The 23,746-nt window shown below is 42.7% G+C and overlaps 2 protein-coding genes and 1 long non-coding RNA gene across 25 annotated transcripts in view; 1 reads left to right on the top strand and 2 right to left on the bottom strand.

Annotated features, from left to right (window-relative positions):
• Window positions 1-302: 302 nt before the first annotated feature.
• On the bottom strand, window positions 303-6,866 carry LOC113588552 (T-lymphocyte activation antigen CD80). 2 transcript variants are annotated; one of them, XM_027027792.3, is made up of 8 exons: window positions 6,812-6,866; window positions 6,266-6,428; window positions 5,267-5,310; window positions 3,925-4,248; window positions 3,246-3,542; window positions 2,590-2,712; window positions 2,284-2,314; window positions 303-2,189 (listed from the first exon to the last, which is right to left on the bottom strand). In XM_027027792.3, exons 2-8 carry the CDS (start codon window positions 6,280-6,282, stop codon window positions 2,159-2,161), a joined length of 867 nt encoding a protein of 288 aa, XP_026883593.2. In that variant the 5' UTR covers window positions 6,283-6,428; window positions 6,812-6,866; the 3' UTR covers window positions 303-2,158. The 2 variants fall into 2 exon arrangements, with proteins under 2 accessions (XP_026883593.2, XP_026883594.2); XM_027027793.3 differs by having other exon boundaries at window positions 2,284-2,311.
• Window positions 5,319-12,790, top strand: LOC145651820 (uncharacterized). 2 transcript variants are annotated; one of them, XR_014117873.1, is made up of 4 exons: window positions 5,319-5,790; window positions 10,489-10,576; window positions 10,764-11,056; window positions 11,241-12,790. It is a non-coding gene; the product is annotated as an uncharacterized LOC145651820 (long non-coding RNA). The 2 variants fall into 2 exon arrangements; XR_014117872.1 differs by having other exon boundaries at window positions 10,764-12,790.
• Window positions 12,791-17,151: 4,361 nt separating this feature from the next.
• Window positions 17,152-23,746, bottom strand: part of il1rap (interleukin 1 receptor accessory protein) — a 21,532-nt gene continuing 14,937 nt past the window's right edge. For 6 of the 21 annotated variants that reach the window (XM_081699942.1, XM_081699950.1, XM_081699951.1 and 3 more), the window contains 3 exons: window positions 22,665-22,808; window positions 21,458-21,601; window positions 17,155-18,268 (listed from right to left, as the gene is read on the bottom strand). In XM_081699942.1, the coding sequence (XP_081556068.1) occupies window positions 17,529-18,268; window positions 21,458-21,601; window positions 22,665-22,808 (1,028 nt within the window). In that variant the 3' untranslated portion in view covers window positions 17,155-17,528. Of the gene's footprint in view, window positions 18,269-19,815; window positions 20,953-21,457; window positions 21,602-22,664; window positions 22,809-23,746 lie in introns of those variants that run through there. The other 15 variants (XM_081699962.1, XM_081699963.1, XM_081699946.1 and 12 more) reach the window with 8 other exon arrangements.

The following is a 23,746-nucleotide window of genomic DNA, read 5'->3' as shown; positions in this document are numbered from 1 at the left end:
TTAGGCAGGTTGGCTTTTGGAACAAGTGGTTAAAAAATAGGACTGAATCATCTGTGAGAAATCACCGACCTACTCTGAAGGCCCCAACAGGGAGTGTGATTAGTTAGCATAATGACTATATCCGTGCATTATAGGGGTGTCATAGGGGTTGACATGAGTGAAAAATGGATGACATTAACAGAACTCGAACAGAACTACTGGTACATTCCTGTAGCAGCGTGGCGTAGTACAACAGTCTTGATTAGTCGGCGATACAGACCAGCAAAATGAGAAGTAAAAAACACAAGGTTCAAGATTTTAGCTGTTTTTTAAACATTTTTATGGTCTTTTTATTATTAAATATCCTTATCCACATTCTCATCTCATATAAAATGGTCAATATAACTTAACATCATTATACCACCGTTATTTATAAAACACGGAAAATGGAAAAGAAAAGAAATATTCCCTTAAGGAAATGAATGAAGAGAAAACATGTATACCACCGAAGCGCTGACAGGTGACTCACAGTGCCACAACCTATCAAATCTGCTGGCGTATCAATGAAAAAATGTCTGTTATATGGAAAAGCTCAGGCTGTTGTTCTCAAATATTTTGCCTGATACCATATGTGTCGTTACTTTTATGAACTTCTGAGAATCTTATAAAGAGCTTATCTGCATACAACTTATTTGCTTATTTACACCAAGAAAACCCCACCGACAACTTAATTGTACTGTCTCACCACCAATACCATCCTAATTCTAGCTACAGGCTTCATAATATTCCAGAAAACCCAAAACCTTACAAGCCTAATGAACCAATCTGAATGGAGGAGAACATTCTAGAGACTTCTCGACAACCACACAGAATATGGCAAACCAGTCTAAAATTTAGGTTGGTATTACTGTGGTTTTGTTTCCTGTAGTAAAATACTTGTTTATTTTGGATTTTTTGCAAGCTGAATTCAAATATGTATTCAGAATTTCTCTATCTCCCATAGTTTTTTTGTTTTGTTGTTGTTCTATTATTCTCAAATGTTATTATGTATCATCTATGAGGGGGAAAGGTGCTACCAAGGAAAGAGGATCTGCTCTATTTTGGCAGACTATTCCTGGGCACTAAAGAGGGATGTGGCCTAGCAGAGGCGAAAACTAGACATCCTACATTTTTGAAGGTCAATTTAAGTGTAATACCAGCTTTATTTCTGAATAAGTATTACAAAATTCAAGTCAAAGTTACCCGTTTAAAAAACATATAAAAACCAACGCCAGAAAGTGTATTATATGGCTCACCTATTGTAGTTTGGGGAAAAAAAAGTTAAAATTTTGTTTTCACAGTGCATTTATAGGAGGTATTAGGTTGGTGTCTTCAAAGCTTAATTCTCGTTTTGAGGGAATTCTAGAATACTCGCATGAATTTATCTGGACTGCATTAGGAATGTGAAATTTTACGTTTGTTAAATTGTTCTCAAGAACGTTTCCTGACTGTTCTCACTCTGAACCAGAACTTAAGGCATCTACACTGTTCTTCTCTCAGTGACTTAGCTTGTAATGGCATTAACTGTAGCCTCAATTATGACCACTATATAACAGTGGTGTAAAGAAAGCAAACAACATTTAAACCAGTTGTTTCGAAAGAACGTCAGCTTCAAGTTTTACACAAAAACAAATAAAAAATACACTTTCAGTCTTTTAAACATAGTCTATACTTTCAGCTATTTCCCCTGAAAAAAAGTAATGATAACATGTTATCATGAAAGTGCTTCTCTTCGTGTCAGTGCAGCTATGGGAGTGTATGGGGTTGCTAAAATAATCTGAAAGAATCTGGAAGCAGCACAGGTACTGAGTATGTCTGAAACTACATGGGTGCCCACTTAAATGTTTGTATCATTCCAGGGTCACCCAACTCAAACTGTAGTATTCTACAGTGATCTTTCAGTGTTAAAAAAACCTGCTCAGATTTCAAACCAGCGAACGATGCAGCTCTGGCACTGTTTTCAAAAGTCCATTGTAATCACGTTCATGTCTGTCGGGTTGTTCAGCCAGTCACTCAAAATAGTCCATCCGCTCAGTAATCCATATAACACACACACGTGGACCTGCAGAACTGTGAGAGTCCTTGGTACCTCACGGTTCTTCTGAAACTTTGGAATGTCCTGGGTTGAAATTGGCCGGCCTCAGCCAGCCTGACCCCGCAAAGCGGGAGGGCTAGTTGGAGAAAAAGACGTGGCTTGGTCAACATGGCCGTTCTCCGAGCGCCAGATCACAGCAGAGAGCTTGCGAGAAGAACGGATATACTCACTTTAATGGCCAGATTTCAACACCCTGCTCTACTGAAAAATGGAGTGAGAAGAAGAGAGCAGCAGAGGGAAAAGGAGTCACAGAAAGGGGGCAGTTAATACATCTGTATGATTCTGAAGGCGTGCACATTATCCAAACAAATAAAAATGTGTTGGAGCATTTAGGAATACATGAGTGATCATGAAAGCATGCAAGAACACATCTGAGTATGTGAATGTTTTACATTACGTGAGAGTCTTTGAAAGTGTGCGAGTGCGTGAGGGAGAATTTAAGAAGGGTCTGAGAGTGCCAGTGTGTGAGGCCGTACCTTGGTGTTGTGGTCTCCGGCACATCCTCGCTGTACAAATAGCAGCGATGACGATGATGAGAAGAAGCAACAAAACAGATGCAATAATCACACTCCAGTCCACAGAGGATGGGAGGTGGGTACCTGTAGAAAACACACAGCCGTTTCTGTAAGTCCCTTCCTCCCCTGCGACACATATACACAAACTTTGTGAGGTTGAACGACATAAGATGAAATAAGCAGAAATCTGATGTGTGCTGTTAAGCCAAACGATTCTGTAGGCCAGTGTAGGGGATTCTGGATGCAGTGCTACCAATATCCATGAAAAGTTAGCTGTGTGCCTGCACTACACCAGGTGTGTCAAGGCCTCAGTGTACTTTTTCTGGAGAAGATGTTCGCGAGGATTGCACAAAGCGAAAAGCACCTTCATGAGCTTGCAAGCTCCCATATTTACTTTGTTTTCGTTTTGCCTGTAGCGTTCAAGCAATCACAAGATTTATCCGCATTTTCATCTGCGAAGGTCTACTGGCTGCCACGTGCGTGACACGTTGCACAAAGCCGGTTGTTCGTTTTCTTCTCAATCACGTCATATGGTTTGGGGCAGACCGGCAAACATCGTCTCCGTGAGAAGTATGCTGAGGCTTTTTGTGTGGAAGCTGCGAGGGCATCGTACGCACATAAGGTGATGGGGGAGGAGATGGAGCCCCCTACGACACAGGTGACGTTAACTGGCCGGGTGCAGTTCAGCGTGGCATTCTGGGACACGTTCCACAGGTGGGAGTGCGGGTCCTGCTCACTCGTGTTGCCTGCTACCCTCAGAACGTCACCAGGGTTTCCGCCATCCACAGCCCATCCCACGTTGCTCCAAGGGTATCCACCTGATGACGAGCAGGTGACCGTGCAGCTTGGCAGGCTGCCAGAGAAGCCAGGCTCACTGCAACGCCACGAGCTGATCTCAGGAACGGTGTAGTTTGCTGTAAGTGGATATGGGCATTTGAGGCAATGAGAAAATTCCAAAGAGCTGTTAATGTTTCACTTCCTCACACACACTCACACACACACACACACACACACACACACACACACACAGTGCTGCATTAAGATACCCTGACCCAAGTGATACTGTAACAAAACAACCCTAACCATCAACCTGACATTTGAAAACAGGTGCATGCAAAGCTATGCTGTCTTCATGACACTCAGGATCTGGTAAGGATACACTGGTTCTGAAGACATCCTGTCAGAAATATGTGCAATAGTATAACAAAATATAACAAACAGGGCATTTTGTGTATATGAGAAAGTCTGTGTATGAGCATGTTTGTTTATGTGTGTGTGTGCATAAAGGTTTTGTACCTGTAACCGTGAGATGAAATGTAGTCTGAGTAGTCCAGTAAGCACTGTTAAAAGCAATGCAGAAGTACACGCCCTCATCAGCGAGTGTGAGTTGCGACAGTTCCATGGTGGCAGCCTGTTTGTCCATGCTGCACCTGTTCCTGTACTTCTCTGGCACCTCCAGGGGTTTTTTACTGTCATACCCAATGATAAAGATTTGCTCTTCATTCTCAACCTTCTTCTGGAAGTATATCCGTACAATGGTCTCATTTTTACTGAACAGGCAATGCAGGCGCACGCTCCCTTCTACAACTCCCGTCAGGTTCACAACTGGATTGACATCTCCTGGACACAAACGACAGGGACACATCTCTCAGTTTTTTATCAAATGGAAGTACTTCACAGGAGCCTGTTATTGGAAGGCTCACCAAACTGCAGTATGCCCTTCCATACCACAATGTTACACGCACACACTCACATGTGCTGTTATACCACTATAACACAAACAGCTGATGACACTGCTCCACACACCAAGTTGCACACCCATGCTCATGCTGCAACACATGCTTTTCCAAACCCTTGAGCATGCTGTTACACACACACACACACACACACACACACACACACACAGACACACACACACACACATTAGACGTCAGGAACGTCATCATACATTTTATTGGCAAGGTTGATTGGATTAGAATAAGATTTGGTGGTCTGGAGGTTGCAATTGTCTTTTTAATTTATTATGTAAGACATGAGCTAGAACACCTTTAAAATCATTCAAAAGTATAGGTTTGTAGGTATATGTAGGTATCTAGCTTGCTTATGCGTATGAGGACATTTCTGTTTGAACAGCCTACAGGCTTGGTGAGCATCTCACACTATGCGTTTCGACTAAATTGATTTAACTGTTAACCGCATTTGCAAAAGTTTCAATATCCCACACGAACATTTTGGACACTTATCACATTCTCGGAGACATATGACGACACTCTTGTGCTTTTGTGTGCACACAGGCCTTGCAGCAAGCTAGTACACATAGCCTACATTTAGCCCCACCTAAGGGGGTTCAGCTCGTCCACTGTAGGCTCTGTAGGTTACAAGCCTTCTGCAACCGTGTTAACGCCGCAACGAAGCAGCTCGTGAGAGAAACGCTCGTTCCGCGTGCAGATGCTCCTCGTCCTGGACACATGGCCACGCCCACGGGGCAGATGTAGGTCTTCTGGGGGTACTTAACGTTAGCAAAATTCGAGCGGTGAGGGACACTCCTGAGCTTGTGTTTTTGGCTTTAGTCGTCCGGTTCGCAGGGTCAAACCCCTCCTTTATGAAATACCCCCCATGAGTTCGTGAGCGGTCTTACCGGAGATCAATGACAGCCCCGCTGAGATGACCCCCAGAAGAAACCTGAAAAAAAGACAACAGTCTTCATAGCTAACCCAACGTGAAAGTGCACATACGACAATGGGGGGAACAACACTAGTCTGCCTTTTTACACTTCCTGAGTGAACAATCTTCGAGCAGTCATGTGCTGGGCAGCAGTAAGTAGCGACCTCGACGTTATTAGTCGCTTCAAATATCGGACTGTGGGTGAACTGTTTAAAACGTGCGTAAGGCTTTGAGGGGAAAGCCTGTTGGAAAGGCTGAGAGGAGCTGCTTCCTTTTTCTTAGCTCTTTCCAGTATGCATGAAATTGCATTATGTCACCAAGTCCGTGTCAGGAATAAAAAAAAGTCATAGTTTAAGTGAACATGTGTACACCTCAATGTTTAAAGAATTAGCCTAGGGGGAAATGAATGAAATACAGCTGCTAATGTAGACTGTTGACGCCTCTCTTCGGAACATTTAGATATTTATTCCGGCTTTCCTTCCGGATGCAGAGCGCAAGGTTAGTATTAAAAGCTAGAAACCATTCTCCACAAATTAAAGGATATTGTTATTTATAATTTAAACAATCTCTTCGTGTCCGTGTGGGTGCGTGACAAAGAGAAAGAGAGATTGTCCTCTGTCGTGGTCTCTTTACAGGACTCGATAAACACTCCGTTGTTGTAAAGATCAGTAACGTGAGTAGATCAGAGCACAACAGTTTCTCGGAAAACCATCAAACATATAATATGAAAGTAGCTGGCAATTTTTAAAAAAACAAGTTTGTTTTTTTATTACTGTACGAATTATTGACTTGTCGATTCGAACTGATTTAGTTTTAGCTTGTCAGATGATCTCTGTAAGGAGATAGCTCTGTAAGCATATTTATCGTTAATTATTTTACTTTTCTCGTGAGAATAATAAGGACATGTCTTTATCTATAAACTGAATTGTCATATTTGATACAAAGACAGAGTTTAAGGTTTTAATTTACTCACAGGTAGCTGCGTAACATCTTGGTCTGTAGCAGAGCGCGACTTTAGATAAGAGGCCGAAACAGGGAACTACGCCTTGACACGAAAGCGATTTCATTTAGTTTCTGTCAGGTATGACATCATAGGGAATCTACAGCATGTTGTGCTTTCGCTCTATGTACTTGTTCTGGACGACACACACACACACACACACACACAGAGAGAGAGAGAGAGAAGACAGATATATTGGTCCATTGGTCCAAGAGAGCTCTCATTTTTAAATCCCTTTCAGAAAAAAAAGGTTTTCTGTAGTAATTCCAGTAGGATCCCATTTTAAGTTTATTCAAAGTACCTGTCATAATAGTACCAAAGGTTCTTTACAAAGATGAGGTCCTGGTCCTTTAATGAGCCAGGTGATACTAACTCTACGGTTTTAGCCCTAGTCCTAACCCTAGCTTTAATCCTCAAACCCTAACCCTTAACCCTAAACCCACTAATTCCCAAAGCTGCCCTGGTCTCTATTCATTATAAAAGAGCATGTGTGTCGTGTGTGTAAGTGAGCAAACCTACCAGCAATCATGCGATGCTTTCTCAAGCAAGAGGTGGAATAGGAACATGAACAAGCTGAACAACTCTAATAGTCAGAACAAGAGGGGGGGGGGGGGGGGGGTTGGGGGACTGGGTGGAGCTTGTAGTGACTAATGGGGAAAGCTATGGCTCTGTTTGAAGACTTTTTTGACTAGTACTCTACTGACAATGACAATTAACTGAAGTGTTTAATATAGCAGGGTGTGAGTTATATTTGTAATTATATTTATAGACCAGTTGAATTGACTTTATTGTGCTTACACAATCTAGCACAAACAAACAAGTTACTTTGGTTCAGGTATCCGGTATGGTTCAGTTCCAAAGCATTTTTATGTAATGGTGAGATAGTTCCTCACAAAAACTGAAGCACATTATTTAAATTTGTGCTGTGTGGATATATCCGATACAAAGTGAAATCCTGTCCAGGGAACTGAGGAGATTAAGCAGAATAAGCAAAGACCTTATTTTAGAAAACAAAAACAAGGTGAATTTTTTGAGTAATTTTTTTTTCTCAGAAGAACTCTACCCAGTAGCTCAGGATGTTGGTCCTAATGCCCCTCAGAACAACAAGACAGTAAAGCTTCATCTGTGATCCAAACTGAAACTTTCAATCTCACAAGCAAAGATAATGGCCTTCACTTTAAATGTACATTTTTCAGACCAAGCTACTCGGATGCCAGTTTTGAACTAATTTAATGGAATTCAAAATTTGTGCCCATTTGTGCTGACAAAAGCCTGCTTTACTTTTATTGGCTCAGTGTCACAACACCTGCATGTTTTAACATGTGGATGAGGGTCAACTGAAGTGGTGTATGCATATGATATGTAAAAAAGTTACAGGAGCACATGTTCTTGTTTCAATATTGTGAAAAGTGATCAATTTCTATTCATTTCAAAGTCATATGACAGTATTGTATGCAGTGGATCGTCCATCATTTCGGAGCTTAAACCTAGGCCTAATTCTAGCAAAGTCTGGTAACCAAGGGTAAATGTTGGGCTATATGCAGAGTATGATAAAAAACAATTATAGCATTATGGGCACCATAATAAACCATCTCATATTGCATCAGTTGTGCTGGATTTTACCCTAAAATGAGGCCATCAGAACGACTCAACTGTTCGATGCGTCTTATGTGGTAGTTGTTCCCGATAAACTCACTTTCCTTCAGATTGCTTCTTTCACTTAGAATGGATGGATTCCTTGTTTTGCTAAGTGATGGCTCTCTTTGCTTAGATTTGTACAAGCATGCTTGCAATCACCTGTCATGCTGCCTAGATCCTAAAAGCACTGACTCCTGTACAGTCAGGTGGCGAACCAGGGCGAACCTTTAAAAAGCGTATACGCAGCAACCTAGTGAGCCGACCAACCAAAACGCCCGAACGAAACACACAGAAGGGAACTCTGACTGACTGACCCTGTCTTATCTTACGAATGTGTCTTCTGCGATTTTAGCATATCTTGGTTTTGGGGCATTTCAAGGAATTTCTGTTGTCTGCTATTGTCTGAATGATTTTTCCAAGCATCCATGATCTACACAGTAGCATCCACAATCATGGCAATGTTGCAACGCAATCATTCATAAGACACTAAATCAATTTTTTTTTTTTTTTTTGCCAGAATTGTCTCCACTTCCAATGTAAAATGGGTCTTCCTTATGTTGTGTGAAGCTTACTGTGCCCTTCATTGTTCTCACCCTATGGATCTAAGCAGCCTAGCTAGCCAAATGTCCTGTAGAATTTATGTCTTTGATCTGGTTCAGCTGTGACCTGTATAAACTCTGTATAAACAGCTGTGCTGATAAACTCTCATGTGCATGTGCATCAATATAAGTTAATGGAGTGATTTTGTTGGAGTAACAGTCTTTATGCAGACTTAAATTTGACTTTATAGATAGAACACAGAGGCTCACTTAAATCAGGGCTTTTAAGTGACACCAAGACTGTATCTTGTAGAAGGATTTTAATGAATGAAGTTAAGTCTAAACATAGTAAAACAGGTGTTAGATCAAGCTACACTGACATTAACTGTGGGAAAATACGAAGGTACTCAATACAAGACTGAATTATTTTGCACTGAGGTTTTTCACTGTCCACAGAGCTAGTGATTTGTGCACAAGCCTAGTTTTGTTTTTCTCTGAACAAAAACCACAAAAATCTACTACCTGTGGACGTGGCATATCTCATGACATAATTTCAGAATTCATTGCATTGAGAGGTTTGTGATGCAATTCAGTCTCTTCGAGCTGTTACATACAGCTCTGCTTATTTAGCATGCCAGACTGCTAGTCTGTGACAGCAGGCTGTCAATCAAGCATGCTCACTGGAATATTAGGGCCATGCTGTTCTCAGCCAGGTCTGACCAGCCAGTGTGGTTGATTTTTCAGCAGTGTTTTATCATATTTCATAAAAAAATAGCTGAATTTTCAATATATCACTGTAGCTTAGTATTGTAAAAGCATTTTTATTACTTTATAATATGTTTTGGGGACTTTAAATTAATTATGGGTTTCTATTGGTAACTGTTCATTTATCAATGTAAGGCATGTTATTTAAGAACTACAGACACTTTATTCAAAACATACACTAAACCTAATATAAAAATGATATGACAGTATGTAAGTCTCTGTTTTTCTTTAGGACTTTCCTGGCTCAGATGGTCCACATTTTTTCTCTCTCCCTTTGTTTAAGGGTAAAACAAACCCTTAAAGTCACAGAATACTTGCTAGAGGGATGCTGGAGCTTGGCTGCAGGAAAAATGTGGATGTTTATACACATTTCTCACATATTGAGACAATAAACACCAATCTCGGTCTCTCATTATAAACCACTTAAAACACAACCGAAAAAGTTAGAGCTTTTTTAAAAAACAAAAACATGTACTGTCCCTCTTAAGACCTGAATTCAGTAGAATTAAATGTAAATTTTTGAGGGTGCTTTTGAACACTGCCCTGCTAATTTCAGTAATGAGAGTTGGCCATTTCATTTGCTATATTAAAATGTTCTGTTTATTTAAAACATATGTGTTCTTCCCCAAACGGGAGGGCAAATTCCAGTTACATGTCCAGATAACTGTGGGCTGGGAGCTGAGGCGAAGTGTTCATTATGAAACTTTAACTGAATATGTATTTTTAAAGGTCAAACCCATAAGAACATGTATGAGTGTATATTTGTGTGGGTGTATTGGGTGTGTGTGTGTGTGTGTGTGTGTTATACGGCTGAGGGGTTTTCTAGGAGGGGAACACTCAGATAGTATCAACTGTCACTCTTATTACCTGATTCTCTCAAAGTCACTATTCAAAGACAAACATATTACTAACCAGCAGCAGTTTTACATAGACTTCATTACCCAAGATCCCACATTACAACCAGAAGATTCTGGCCTGGCAGAACCCATTGAAACAGAAACTGACATCCGATACCACACCACTATGACAAATATGATTATATAAAGGCACGCGCACACATACATGTGGATGGACAGACATGCATACACATAAACATGATCTTTAAAGGAACTGAGAGGAATTTCAGGGCTTTTCCAAAACTCTCTCTTTCCTTTTCTCTAACATCTACTCTTTGTTTTCTCCTCACTCTCTCTCTCTCTTTATCTTCTTGTCTCCAGAGGGTAGAAAAGACAGTAACAATTAGTGTCTCTGCAGGTGTTTGTAAGAACATGAAGGTCTGAAGGACATACTACAAACTGCTGGTGGGAGAAGGTGAGGGGAAAACCAACAGACCAGGACAAAGGTACAAACCAACGATTACAATTCTTCATGAGTTACCTGGTTTTGACCAAAGGTCCTGTTTTAGCTGGATACCTTTAATATACATTTATACTGTAAATGCTGGATATGCAAACACTGGATACAGTACAAGCAGGCAAGTAGCATTTAAGTGACGTCTTAATGCATATTTGCGGACTCCCATTTCCCAGATCCCTCTGTCTTCAACCCCTTGCTCCAACATAACTAGCAACCCAAAAAGATGTCTGGTAGAAGATAAGGTGCAGAAAACAGCGACGGTAATCAGTGTGGCAATTCAAAGGAAGGAATATGAGAAACTGCAAAAAATCCTGGGGAACTGGAATGTGAAACAGAGAGAATGTAGAGGGTTCACATCAAAGTTGTTCCAGTGGTAAAACGGGCAAGTGGGGACTCCGAAGATGGAGGAGTTGCCCCATCAGGTCCCAGGAACAACAACATACACAGAAATGAAAACACAGAAAGGGTGAGACTCGAATTTCTTTTCCAGTCAACTCAGCAGAGTGACTCACAGATCCTGCGAGTGTCCCTGTTTCTCTCCAGAGCTAGACATTCCCAACACACAGACACAGCAACATTTAATTGTGTGTGTGTGTGTGTGTGTGTGTGTGTGCACGTGTATGCACATTCTTCCTCCTTCCATTCTACAGGTTTTCCCAGGGGATTCTTTGTTTCAGAGGTAATCCGTGGGAATGTCTTAAGAAACTTTGAGCGGCGTCACTTGGCAAATCTCACAGGGGAACACCACCGATTTGCTAAATATCCACTGTTAGGATACAGAGGTTACAGAATGTTTTACTGTTCCACACTGCTCAGAGCTCAGTAGAGTACATATGGAGTGTACATACACAGAAATGAAAACACAGAAAGGGTGAGACTCGAATTTCTTTTCCAGTCAACTCAGCAGAGTGACTCACAGATCCTGCGAGTGTCCCTGTTTCTCTCCAGAGCTAGACATTCCCAACACACAGACACAGCAACATTTAATTGTGTGTGTGTGTGTGTGCACGTGTATGCACATTCTTCCTCCTTCCATTCTACAGGTTTTCCCAGGGGATTCTTTGTTTCAGAGGTAATCCGTGGGAATGTCTTAAGAAACTTTGAGCGGCGTCACTTGGCAAATCTCACAGGGGAACACCACCGATTTGCTAAATATTCACTGTTAGGATACAGAGGTTACAGAATGTTTTACTGTGTACATACACTATATAATATACAGTTCAACATATGCAGACTTTATACAACAGATACATTTCTAGTAATGAAACAAAAGTGGGGAAAAGTGGTGTACCCTTTTCAAAGTACTAACACGGGCTAATAAAACATGTGTAAAAGCCAAACGGCTTATTAGAACCAAACAATCCCATACACGTTCATTAATAATGGAGAAAGCAAGGAGTAACTTGGAAACACTCCCCAAATCTTCTATTCTGCTAAGAAGACTGGGAATCTCATGCTGTGACATGACAGAAGAAGTCATTATTTTTATGTACTTCAGAAATACCTATAGTTGTAGCACTGTTACATAATCCCCAATTAGGGCAGTCATGGAATCTAAAAGAAAGATGAAAAGTTATCCGTCACCAGTCCTTAATTTGGGCCAGATGCTGCCGGAACAAGATCTGGTAGCTCTCATATTTAAAGCCTCATACTGAACACATCTGTGTTCTGTAACTAATTTATGTGGATCCAGCACCTCTGTGACATTTTTTATCAAATAAAAATAAATAATAAGTAATCATACTAACACTAGGCTTATTTTGAAAGGTTAGTTGGGGCAGTTGGAGCACTGTTACATCTATAGAGGGTATGCATTGACATCACTCTTCTGTCAGAATAGTCCCTCCAAGTCGGCCCCTGCAGTCCAAGGGTATATTCAAAGTAGCCTACTGTATACTGTACACTGTAGCCTACTGTATACTGCATATTGCAGTCAGTATATACTGTATACTGCATACTGGTCCTTGTAGTAGTATACAACATAATAACCAGTATGCAACAAATGCAAACCATACTAAGGGTTCACACAAATGTATGAAAGCTCTGCCCACTTGTGAAGTGCAGTACTGGTCGCGAACTGGAATATTTGGCCAGAGTAGTACATCATCCGGGTATCTTTGATGTACTGGAAAAATGTATTTTGGTTATTTGGCATACTGATTTGGGTCTCAATCTGTATGTGAGTAGTATGTAGGCTATTTAAAAAACATACCCAACTCCCAACAACTCCAAATGGGGGGGGGGGGAATTTAACTCCAAACAGGTTTGCCTTAACGCCAAATGGGATTGTCTTCTCTTAAATACTTTCTTATTAGTCTAACAGAAATACACTATATTGCCAAAAGTATTCATTCACCCATCCAAATCAATGAATTAAAGTGTTCCAATCACTTCCATGGCCACGGGTGTATAAAAGCAAGCACCTAGGCATGCAGACTGCTTCTACATTTGTGAAAAGAATCGGTCTCTCTCAGGAGCTCAGTGAATTCCAGCATGGTCCAGTTGGGAAATTTCCTTGCTACTAAATATTCCACAGTCAACTGTCAGTGGTATTATAACAAAGTACAAGCGATTGGGAATGACAGAAACTCAGCCATGAAGTGGTAGAAGACATAAAATGACAGAGTGGGGTCAGCGCATGCTGACAGATGTGCAAAAGTCGCCAATTTTCTGCAGAGTCAATCGCTACAGACCTCCATCTTCATGTGGCCTTCAACTCAGCTCAAGAACAGTGTGTAAAGAGCTTCATGGAATGGATTTCCATGGCCAAGCAGCTGCATCCAAGCCTTACATCACTAAGCGCAATACAAAGCGTTGGATGGAGTGGTGTAAAGCACGCCGCCACTGGACTGTAGAACAGTGAAGATGTGTTCTGTGGAGTGACAAATCAAGCTTCTCTGGCTGGCAATCTGATGGAGGAGTCCGGGTTTGGCGGTTGCCAGAAGAACTGTACTTTTATCTGACTGCTTTGTGCCAAGTGTAAAGTTTGGTGGAGGGGGAATTATAGTGTGGAGTTGTTTTTCAGGAGTTGGGTTCGGTCCCTTAGTTCCAGTGAAAGGTTAATGCTTCAGCATACCAAGAGATTTTGGACAACTTCATGCTCCCAACTTTGTGGGAACAGTTTGGGGATGGGTCCTTCTTGTTCCAACATGACTGTGCACCAGTGCACAAAGCAAGGTCAATAAAGAATGAGCGCGTATGGTGTGGAAGAACTTGACTGGCCTGCACAGAGCTCTGATCTCAACCTGGTAGAACACCTCTGGGATGACATCATATTAAGATGGATGAATTAAGATTTGGATATCACTCAATTTTTCATATGTGTGTGAAGACAGACGAGCGAATACGTTTGGCAATATAGTGTATAGTGACCTTGCAACCAACTAATGCCAAGGACACACCACACAATTTTCAGAGTCGTCAGATGGCTGTACTGTTCACACTACACAACTCGCTGTCTTGCAAACTGGAATCTTAAAGTCGTGGTTTGCACACTACATGACCTTTCGGCGACAGGATAACGCACTACAAGATGTTTCACCATCTGACAAGTCTGTTTGGCCTCCCAATTACACATCCTCCCCCAGGTTTCCCCACACTCCCTGTCTTGGTTGCAGCTCGACATCGAACACAGTACCTGGTCACAACACTTTTCAAACTACAGGATTTGGACAGATATGCGAGATATTTTTTCAGGGCTAAAGTTTTGCAGGAAATGGAAATGACGCAAAATGTTTTGTTGCCTTGAAAAGGAGGGGAAAAAAACATAAGTATTAATATGTTAAGTGAACCCAGCCCTCTTTAAATCAAAAGCTTATAAGACTGTTAAAACGTACATGTATTTTAATATTCGTGTGTAGTTTCGTATTTTTTTAAAACACCTTTAAAAATACTAGGAACAGTCCTACCGAACATAGCATCACAGAAAGGTGCCGTTTGGGACTTCTCAGCTATCACGCTAAATGACGTCCACCTGTGTGGAGGAGGTCCAGTCTGCAGCAACGCTGCATACGTGACCGGGAGCGCGGGCTTTTCCAGCGTGGAACCTCCTACTTCCCACATTAAACGCACACGTATCTGGAGCTGTGAATGGGGAACCGGCGCTTGCTGTGCCAAAAGATCAACCTCGCTCAAGACGAGATGGAGTCCTGCCGTAGTGTTCCCTTTGTATTTTGCCCGGCTAATCACCCTTTCAGTTTATTTAACTCCATATCAGAAAATCCTAGTCAGTTATAAATTAAAAAGCTCACAATGCTATCCACAAAAACTGGAAACAGAATTATTAGGTTCGTTTTTTTATTTGTTAAGAGGATGCGATAATACATCGTTAATCGCTCTTTAAAAAATAATTAGTTTGATTACGCAAATTAATCAACCTTATACTTGTCGAAGTGTCACTCAGTAATTAGTAATTTCGTATATAATCCGAAACTTGAAAGAGTACTTTAAAGTTTTTAAAAAGCTGTTATTTGTTGTTCTTACTTTCCACTGTTAGCGCTGCCATGTTAAAGTGACGTCACCATCTCTAATCGGAGAAGTCGGAGCTCTTGAAAAACCCCGACATCCCGAAAGAGATGTCTGGCGTTCAAATTGACTTTTCCTACTTGGGAGCTGGAAATGTCCAATTTCCCACTTGGTCATAAATGCGACCGAATGGCAAAGCATTCTCCAATTACAACTTCTAATTGGGAAAAACAAGATGGCTAGGCCTACTTTGTTTGTAGTTAACACTCAGTAACGTTTTATATTTGTGCAGGTAAAACAACCTGTCCTTCAATGTTACCATTAAATCTAACATAAAATATAAATTCTTGTGGTCTTTGTGATCTTTCTTCTTTCCAAGTATAACCTCAAAATCTATGCCGTCACCAGCTGTGACATTAGATGCACGGTCTCCGAGACCTTTCACCTCCCTGCCTACTTACTTGATTAACTCACACTTGGTTTATGATTGCCAGATCTTTTACTGATTCAGCACTATCTGTCAATATCTGCAAACGCACACGTCGCCTCCGTCCATAGACAGTCCGACTGCTCTTAACTGGCCAGCTCTACCTGTCACCCTAACACGTGTAGGCCCAGAAAAAAAAAATGTGGCAGGGGTGTGTATGTGGCACCGCCTCCCAGCTTCAGTAAGTCTGCTTCTGGCTGCCCTCCAGGGAATATAACAAGAAATGTGTCACATATGAAGTGGGGAAAGTCCCAGGTGTGACGTACAGTCATGTTGCTAAGTCAGATATAGTGTTGTTAGCCCAGTGATTTAGGCCACATATGACTCTGGGTCACAACATTTTTACACAGCAGGATTTTCAGATGTGTAGTGAAGCGTGAGAGAGGGAGCATGAGCTCATCTTCAACTCACCGCTCAGACAGCATCAGAACATGTGCGCCACTGCAGGCATGGAGGTCGTTAAAGGAATAAAGTTCATTAAACGGATGTACTGCTGCTGATTTGAGGTTGAACATCTGTGCATGTAAAATGAATGCACATTGCACTAATATTACCTCCAGCACTTAGTTTGTTGTACGTTTGTAATGCATAAGGGAAGGGGGTTAGGAGTAGCCACTGGCTGAATGTCCGCAACAGAATCTCCCTGTGGGGGTTTAAGTCTACACTGACACACACAACAGGAAGCGTTCCTGGGATTATCTCACATAGTGTGTGAAGCACTGTCAGCAGTGTGTAAATGTATCTGTGTGTGTGTGTGTGTGTGTGTGTGTGTATCACTGATGAGTTTAAGGGGTTTTAATGTGTGTGTGTGTGTGCACATACTGTTAGTAGACCGTGCTAATGGAACATGTTGCTCAACTTTCTGACATTAGGTTTTACTTCCTATAAGGAACGTCATGTGTAGCATTTCCTGAATGTTCCACAGAAGCAGCAACACACCACAAACCAACACACTCGGAAACCCTCTCTATTACACACACACAAAGTTCACACAGACATATACCACACACAATCACATAACAGCCATTTGCATTTGAATCAGTTGTTAAAAATTATACTCGCCCCCAAAAGGCCAATAAAATGATTCTGCACACACATGACTAAACCACAGACTACGCAGTATCCACTCAAATGCAAATATGTTCTCAAACACACTTGCTTATTCTTTAAGGTTTTTTTATCCATTAAAATGTATATTACTGTAGCTAAATGCAGCTCAGTCTACTTCTGAACTTTTATTACATTTACACCAACCTTAAAAAAGTCTCCATGCAATAAAAACTTTACTGTCACTGTAGACTGTAGGCTAAATAGAGTGAGATCGAGAGGGAGATGGAAAGAGAGAGAGAGAGAGAGAGAGAGAGAGAGAGAGAGAGAGAGAGAGAGAGAGAGAGAGATGGAAAGAGAGAGAGAGAGAGAGGGAGAGGGAGAGAGAGAGAGGGGGATGGAAAGAGAGAGAGAGAGAGGGAGAGAGAGAGAGAGAGAGAGAGAGAGAGATGGAAAGAGAGAGAGAGAGAGAGAGAGAGTGACATCTGCTGGCTACTAGGGAAATATTGTCTAAAGAAGGAAAAGACTAGACCACATAAGATCAGAAATACACTTTATTTCCTGCAGTGACTAAAAATAAAGTTACAGCTGTAAAGTTAATTGCCTGTATGTGTGTCTTTGTTTTTGTGCACACGCTTTTGTGTTTGTGCGTGTGCAGCTGTGTCTGCATGTGTGTAAGAGAGAGACTAGTATTTTGTGCGCACGTGTCTACAGGCTAAAGTTTAGTCATGTATTTATGTGTTTACGATACCATTAAATAGTCTGTAGTTCAGTTGTGTGCTAGCAGTGTTTTGTTTATAATCTGGCAGTGTGTGTGTTCATGAGTGTTCAACTGTGTTCAACTGTGTGGTCCTGAGTGAGTGTGTGCATGTGTGTGTGTGCATGTGTGCGCATGCATGTTCCCTATGTAGTTTGGCAGTGTATTTTGTATATGTGTGTGTTAGCAGTGCGTTGTCTGTAGCTCACTGTTGTTGCTGTTGTTCTCACATGTGCAGTGATTATGTCTGGTTTCACTGTTGTGGTCATTTCCAGGGTCAAAGGTCAAGGAATGTGTAGTATGTGTAAGTGTCCCATTTGCCATCGGCTGCTGCAGGTGTGTATTCCACTGCGGAATGCTGGCACCATCCCAAATGTGCCGACTCTCCTGAAAACTCACGCACACCGCACAACCCTGACCCCTTAAATCACAGCCCCGCCTTCTGCCCCCAGGACCATCGCCCCCCCGTAGTCGCTGTGTGCCGTGGCGCCCTACATGGCCCGCCTCGTTGCCGGAGCCTGCGCTCCGTTGTGTGTGGCTGAGGGTGTGCGGGTGTCGCACCGCGGCAGACGCCAGGTCGGAATGCGAGGATGTACTGTCGATGAGTCTCGGGCCGAGGGCCAGGGGCCGCAGGGGAAGTGCCATCCGGAGAAGCTTCCAGAAGCGGGAACTCATGTGCTCCGAGTGCGGCCCGTGCCAGTGGATGCAGGTAGAGATCTTGCGCAGTTCTGTCAGCTCACTGCAGGGGCTGCTGAGTGTGCGGTGGCGCACTGTGATGAGCGGTGTGTGGCAGGTGTGGTGCACGTACACGCACAGCCGACATTCCAGCAGACTGACACTCTTCTCACACACACACTCGCTGCTCAGGACCACCATCAGCCGACGACTCGCCTGCATACACCTGAGCACACACTCCACCAGGTCTGATACACACGCACACACACACACACACACACACACACACACACACATAGAGGTATGACACACGGAATATAACAACACACATAGAATATAACAGCACAAACAGATAACATCCATGCACAACAGCAGTTCACCACCTAAGCACCAATAGGACAATGCACAAACACAACGCATCCTCATTACACAAGAGGTACATTTCATCTTTTAACATGTCTATCCTAAAAGTGTTAAGTCTTAAATCATAACCCTCACCCTTATATAGTCTTCTGTGTACCAGCTCAAACGCTAATCTATGAATGTGCTTGTTCAAGGAAAATGCACTACACCCCACACACACACACACACACACACACACACATAGAGGTATGACACACGGAATATAACAACACACATAGAATATAACAGCACAAACAGATAACATCCATGCACAACAGCAGTTCACCACCTAAGCACCAATAGGACAATGCACAAACACAACGCATCCTCATTACACAAGAGGTACATTTCATCTTTTAACATGTCTATCCTAAAAGTGTTAAGTCTTAAATCATAACCCTCACCCTTATATAGTCTTCTGTGTACCAGCTCAAACGCTAATCTATGAATGTGCTTGTTCAAGGAAAATGCACTACACCCCACACACACACACACACACACACACACACACACACACACTCATTTAAATCCCCCCACCCAAAAAAAAAAGCTCTCTATAACTCCACGACCAACTTTGGTCACACAGTGTCGAGCTGTTGTGTACAAAACCTGAAATAATCCCATAATTGCCATATCATTCATGATTCACAGCATTAAATCACATGGCATTACCAGTCACGTTAAGTTGAAACAAAACAATGAAATTGTTTGAAATTGGGTCTGCATAAATCACCTTCAAATATGCAGCACTCAATAACACTGAGGTGGGAGAGGGTGCCTTCTTATTATTACCATACAGCATAACTATATATGGTTAATAGATATATAGATAGAGATACAGTAGAACTATATATAGATGTCATTACTGGTGGCAATACTACATCCTCATGGCTCATGGGTCCTGCAGATGTCATAAGGCATTAATGTAGTGTTATAGGCCATGGAGTAGCTTTAATTAACTTCACAATGTGACCTGGCCACAAATCAAATGATGAGGACATTTGTCACATTAAAATGACGTGAATCAAAGTGATCTGAAGAAATCCTAGAGGATAGACTTGTAGTGGGGTAGGGAGGCCTTTGTTAACGGGAAATGACATTAAACTGGAAATAAATACAACTATAGCCAGACTGACCTTTAAGCAAAACAGAAATGAAAGTATTGTATTTGTGTCATCTAGTGGGTATAAATGCTGGGAACTCCATTCAGAGCCAAGTTTTTGTATTTTACCTGCAATGACACGCAGGCACATGGTCTGGCATGTGGTTGTTTACTCTGTAGTCTTTGGAAAGTAAACTCTGCATTTAACTATTAAGTCATGCAGTTTATATAGACAGTAGTATGAGCTCTCCCCTCTCTTATATATGAAGGCACACAATTACACACAGTCACTTGACACCAACGTGGTTTTAATGAAATGCATGAAACAGTGTAATACAAAAACAATTATTAAACAGAAAACATATCAATGTGACGAAAATATTTATAACATAGATTATATAAATGTATAAATATATCCTATACATGATTCTGAAATGGATGAGTATAAAATGGCAATAAAATAACAAAAACAAAAAACAGAAAATAGTCAATTAGAAGATGACAGGGATGTGTAGAAAGACTGTACCCTGCCTTGCAGTACATAAAGCACATTGGTGAATCCCGGATTCGACGTGATTAAAGTGACGGAAATTATTCATATTTGCTGGATCAAAATAATCTGATTCAACAACATCCCCAACAGTGATCACCTCTGACACTGATGAGGACACGCACTAAAAAACCTGATACATCATTGGACTGATTTTCTTAGAGGAGCCTTTCACAATATCAGTACCTCTAAGTACCAAAAAAATAATTATTGGAAAATACAAATTAAACTGAAAACACCCAACTCTGAGAGAACCTACATGTTCTTGCAAAATCTGAATGCACTAAGAGTGCTTCTGCTGCCATTAAGGTGTTATCTGTTTTTCCCATTTGTATAGTCTGTGTGTGTGCGCATGACTTATGTGTGCATGTCAGATGCATGTAAAGTATCCAGAATTAGAGCTGTGCTCTCACACATCTGTGTGAATTCCTTGAGTTGGGTGTGGTGGGTGTCTGCCGCATCATGTCCGCGCTCTCCATCGTGTTTCGTGTCATATGTGTGCTGTGTGCTGGCTGTGTGTTTTGACTCGTGTGTGTGGAGTGTGTGGTGTGTGTGGTGTGCCGCCGTGCACCGGCGCACGGGCATCTCCAGCTGCAGCCGTTTCCAGAAGCGAGACGAGAGCGGCACGGACTTCTCGCCCTCCCAGCGGACGAGCGTGAGGGCGAGGCGTGCCTGGCGGAGCTCTCGCACCCACTTCTGCTTGCGGACGGGTTTATACTCGACCAGGACCACCCTGAGGCTGCCCCCGCGCAGCATGCTGGCCAGCCCGGCCTGGAGCTCCAGCAGAGCCTGGGTCCCCCGCACCGCGCTGCACGCGCTCACTACCACCAGCAACCGACGGCTGCGCCCGACAAAATGCAGGGTGTCGTCCGTTATAGCTACGCACACACATGCATCAGAATTAAACATACACAAAGTATTTTACCGCACTTTTTTCTACACGCAAGTGAAGACACACACACACACACACACACACACACACACACGTGCACACACACACACACACACACACACACACACACACACACACGCACACACGCACACGCACACGCACACACACACACACACACACACGCACACGCACACGCACACACACACACACACACACACACACACACACACACACACACACACACACACACACACACTTGGAAACATACCCATAGACACAAACAAATAAAAATGCCAGGATTACAACATGCAAGTATTAATATCAACTTACGCTGTGCAACTCACACACACGCACACACACACACTCACACACACACACTCACACACACACACTCACTCACACACTCACTCACACACACACTCACACACACACTCACACACACACTCACACACACACTCACACACCACACTCTGTACTGTGTGCACACTCACTCCCTCCTGGTATGCTGTCTCTGTCGAAGATGCAGACAGAGTATCCAAGGTCCACCTCAAGCACCCGTCGCAGGGTTGTCATGACAAACTCCTCCTCCTCACCATCCCGTGCGTATGAGATATATACATCATACTCCTTATTGTCTGCACACAGACACAGTATACACATCAAACTGCTCGTAATTTACACGCACAGACATATATACATATTGTGCCAACAGCTGCCTACAGACAAAACATACTCACATCATATATACACACACACACACACACACACACACACACACACACACACACACACACACACACACATCCTACATCATACAGCTTTATCATCTATACATAAACATAAAATATACACATCCCACATCATTAAACATTCCCCAGATGTTTTAGTTCGGACTCAAGACGTAAACTTGGCATTGAGAAACAAATGTAGCAACTGTTTGTAATGTGAACAAATATTACATATAGCATTGTACACAATGGCAGATGGTGACTGGATATTATCTGAGAAAATATCAACAACCTCAAAAAAAAAAAAAAAATTTAACAAAGTTACTGGCAAATTTTAGCAAATGAGCTAGCCACACAACTTCACAATTAAAAGGCTAATCTGGATGGCCATTTGCAGCAGCTAGCTAGCAAAAAACCAACAATAATTTTCCTCTTCAGCATCACCCCTGAACCCCTTTAAGGATTTGCCACCTCTGAAAAGCCAAGGCAATGTTTATTCTGGTTTTAGCGTGGGATCGCCTGCTCTCTTCACCTCTATGTTTCTTTGCTTTGACCATGAGTGAAACCGCATCAAACACTAACTTTCAGCACGGTATAGATGAGCACTGCGATCCACGCCCCCACTAATGTTACGCGGGTAACCAGCGCATAAAACCCACCCTTCCTTTTGAGCCTGTGCATATGACATTAATACATAAAGACGACTGACGCGGGCTGAAAAACTCCTGCTAAATCCGAAACTACAGCTGTGACGTTTGAATGAACATTTCATGCTCTACAGGCTGACTTACAGGAGAAGCAGAATATATTTTGGCAGTTATTTTTTTCTCAACTCAGTAATTTGAGAAAAAAAATGTACAAATGCTTTTTGGTATTGATTTCTGATATCCATAGAGGAATATCCTTCAGTTGCAGAGTGCATGTGTGTTAGTAATCTGCGCGCTCTGATGTGTGTACGTGTATATTGTACCTGCGTCTCTCTCGTCAGTGCCGAACCAAGAACGGTAGAGCAGGTGCACCTCGAGGCGGAAGACACGATACAGCACGAAGAGGAGCAGAGCCAAAGCCAGAGTCACGCCCAACCCACAGCCCAGCTCTACTGAGGGAATGTAGACTACACACACACACACACACACACACACACACACACACACACCACGGTCACGCCCAACCCACAGCCCAGCTCTACTGAGGAAATGTAAACTACACACACACACACACACACACACACACACACACACACACACCACGGTCACGCCCAACCCACAGCCCAGCTCTACTGAGGGAATGTAGACTACACACACACACACACACACACACACACACACACCACGGTCACACCCAACCCACAGCCCAGCTCTACTGAGGGAATGTAGACTACACACACACACACACACACACACACACACACACACACACCACGGTCACGCCCAACCCACAGCCCAGCTCTACTGAGGAAATGTAAACTACACACACACACACACACACACACACACACACCACGGTCACGCCCAACCCACAGCCCAGCTCTACTGAGGGAATGTAGACTACACACACACACACACACACACACACACACACACACACACACCACGGTCATGCCCAACCCACAGCCCAGCTCTACTGAGAAAATGTAGACTACACACACACACACACACACACACACACACACACACACACACACACACACACACACCACGGTCACGCCCAACCCACAGCCCAGCTCTACTGAGGGAATGTAGACTACACACACACACACACACACACACACACACACACACACACACACACACACACACACACACACACACACACACCATGGTCATGCCCAACCCACAGCCCAGCTCTACTGAGGGAATGTAGACTACACACACACACACACACACACACACACACACACACACACACACACCATGGTCATGCCCAACCCACAGCCCAGCTCTACTGAGAAAATGTAGACTACACACACACACACACACCACGGTCACGCCCAACCCACAGCCCAGCTCTACTGAGAAAATGTAGACTACACACACACACACACACACACAC

The sequence above is a fragment of the Electrophorus electricus genome, chromosome 17 (genome assembly GCF_041902795.1).
Source record: "Electrophorus electricus isolate QZ-2024a chromosome 17, ASM4190279v1, whole genome shotgun sequence".
Taxonomy (NCBI): domain Eukaryota; kingdom Metazoa; phylum Chordata; class Actinopteri; order Gymnotiformes; family Gymnotidae; genus Electrophorus; species Electrophorus electricus.
The sequence above is the reverse complement of the archived record's forward strand: the minus strand, read 5'-3'. Positions and strand labels throughout refer to the sequence as shown.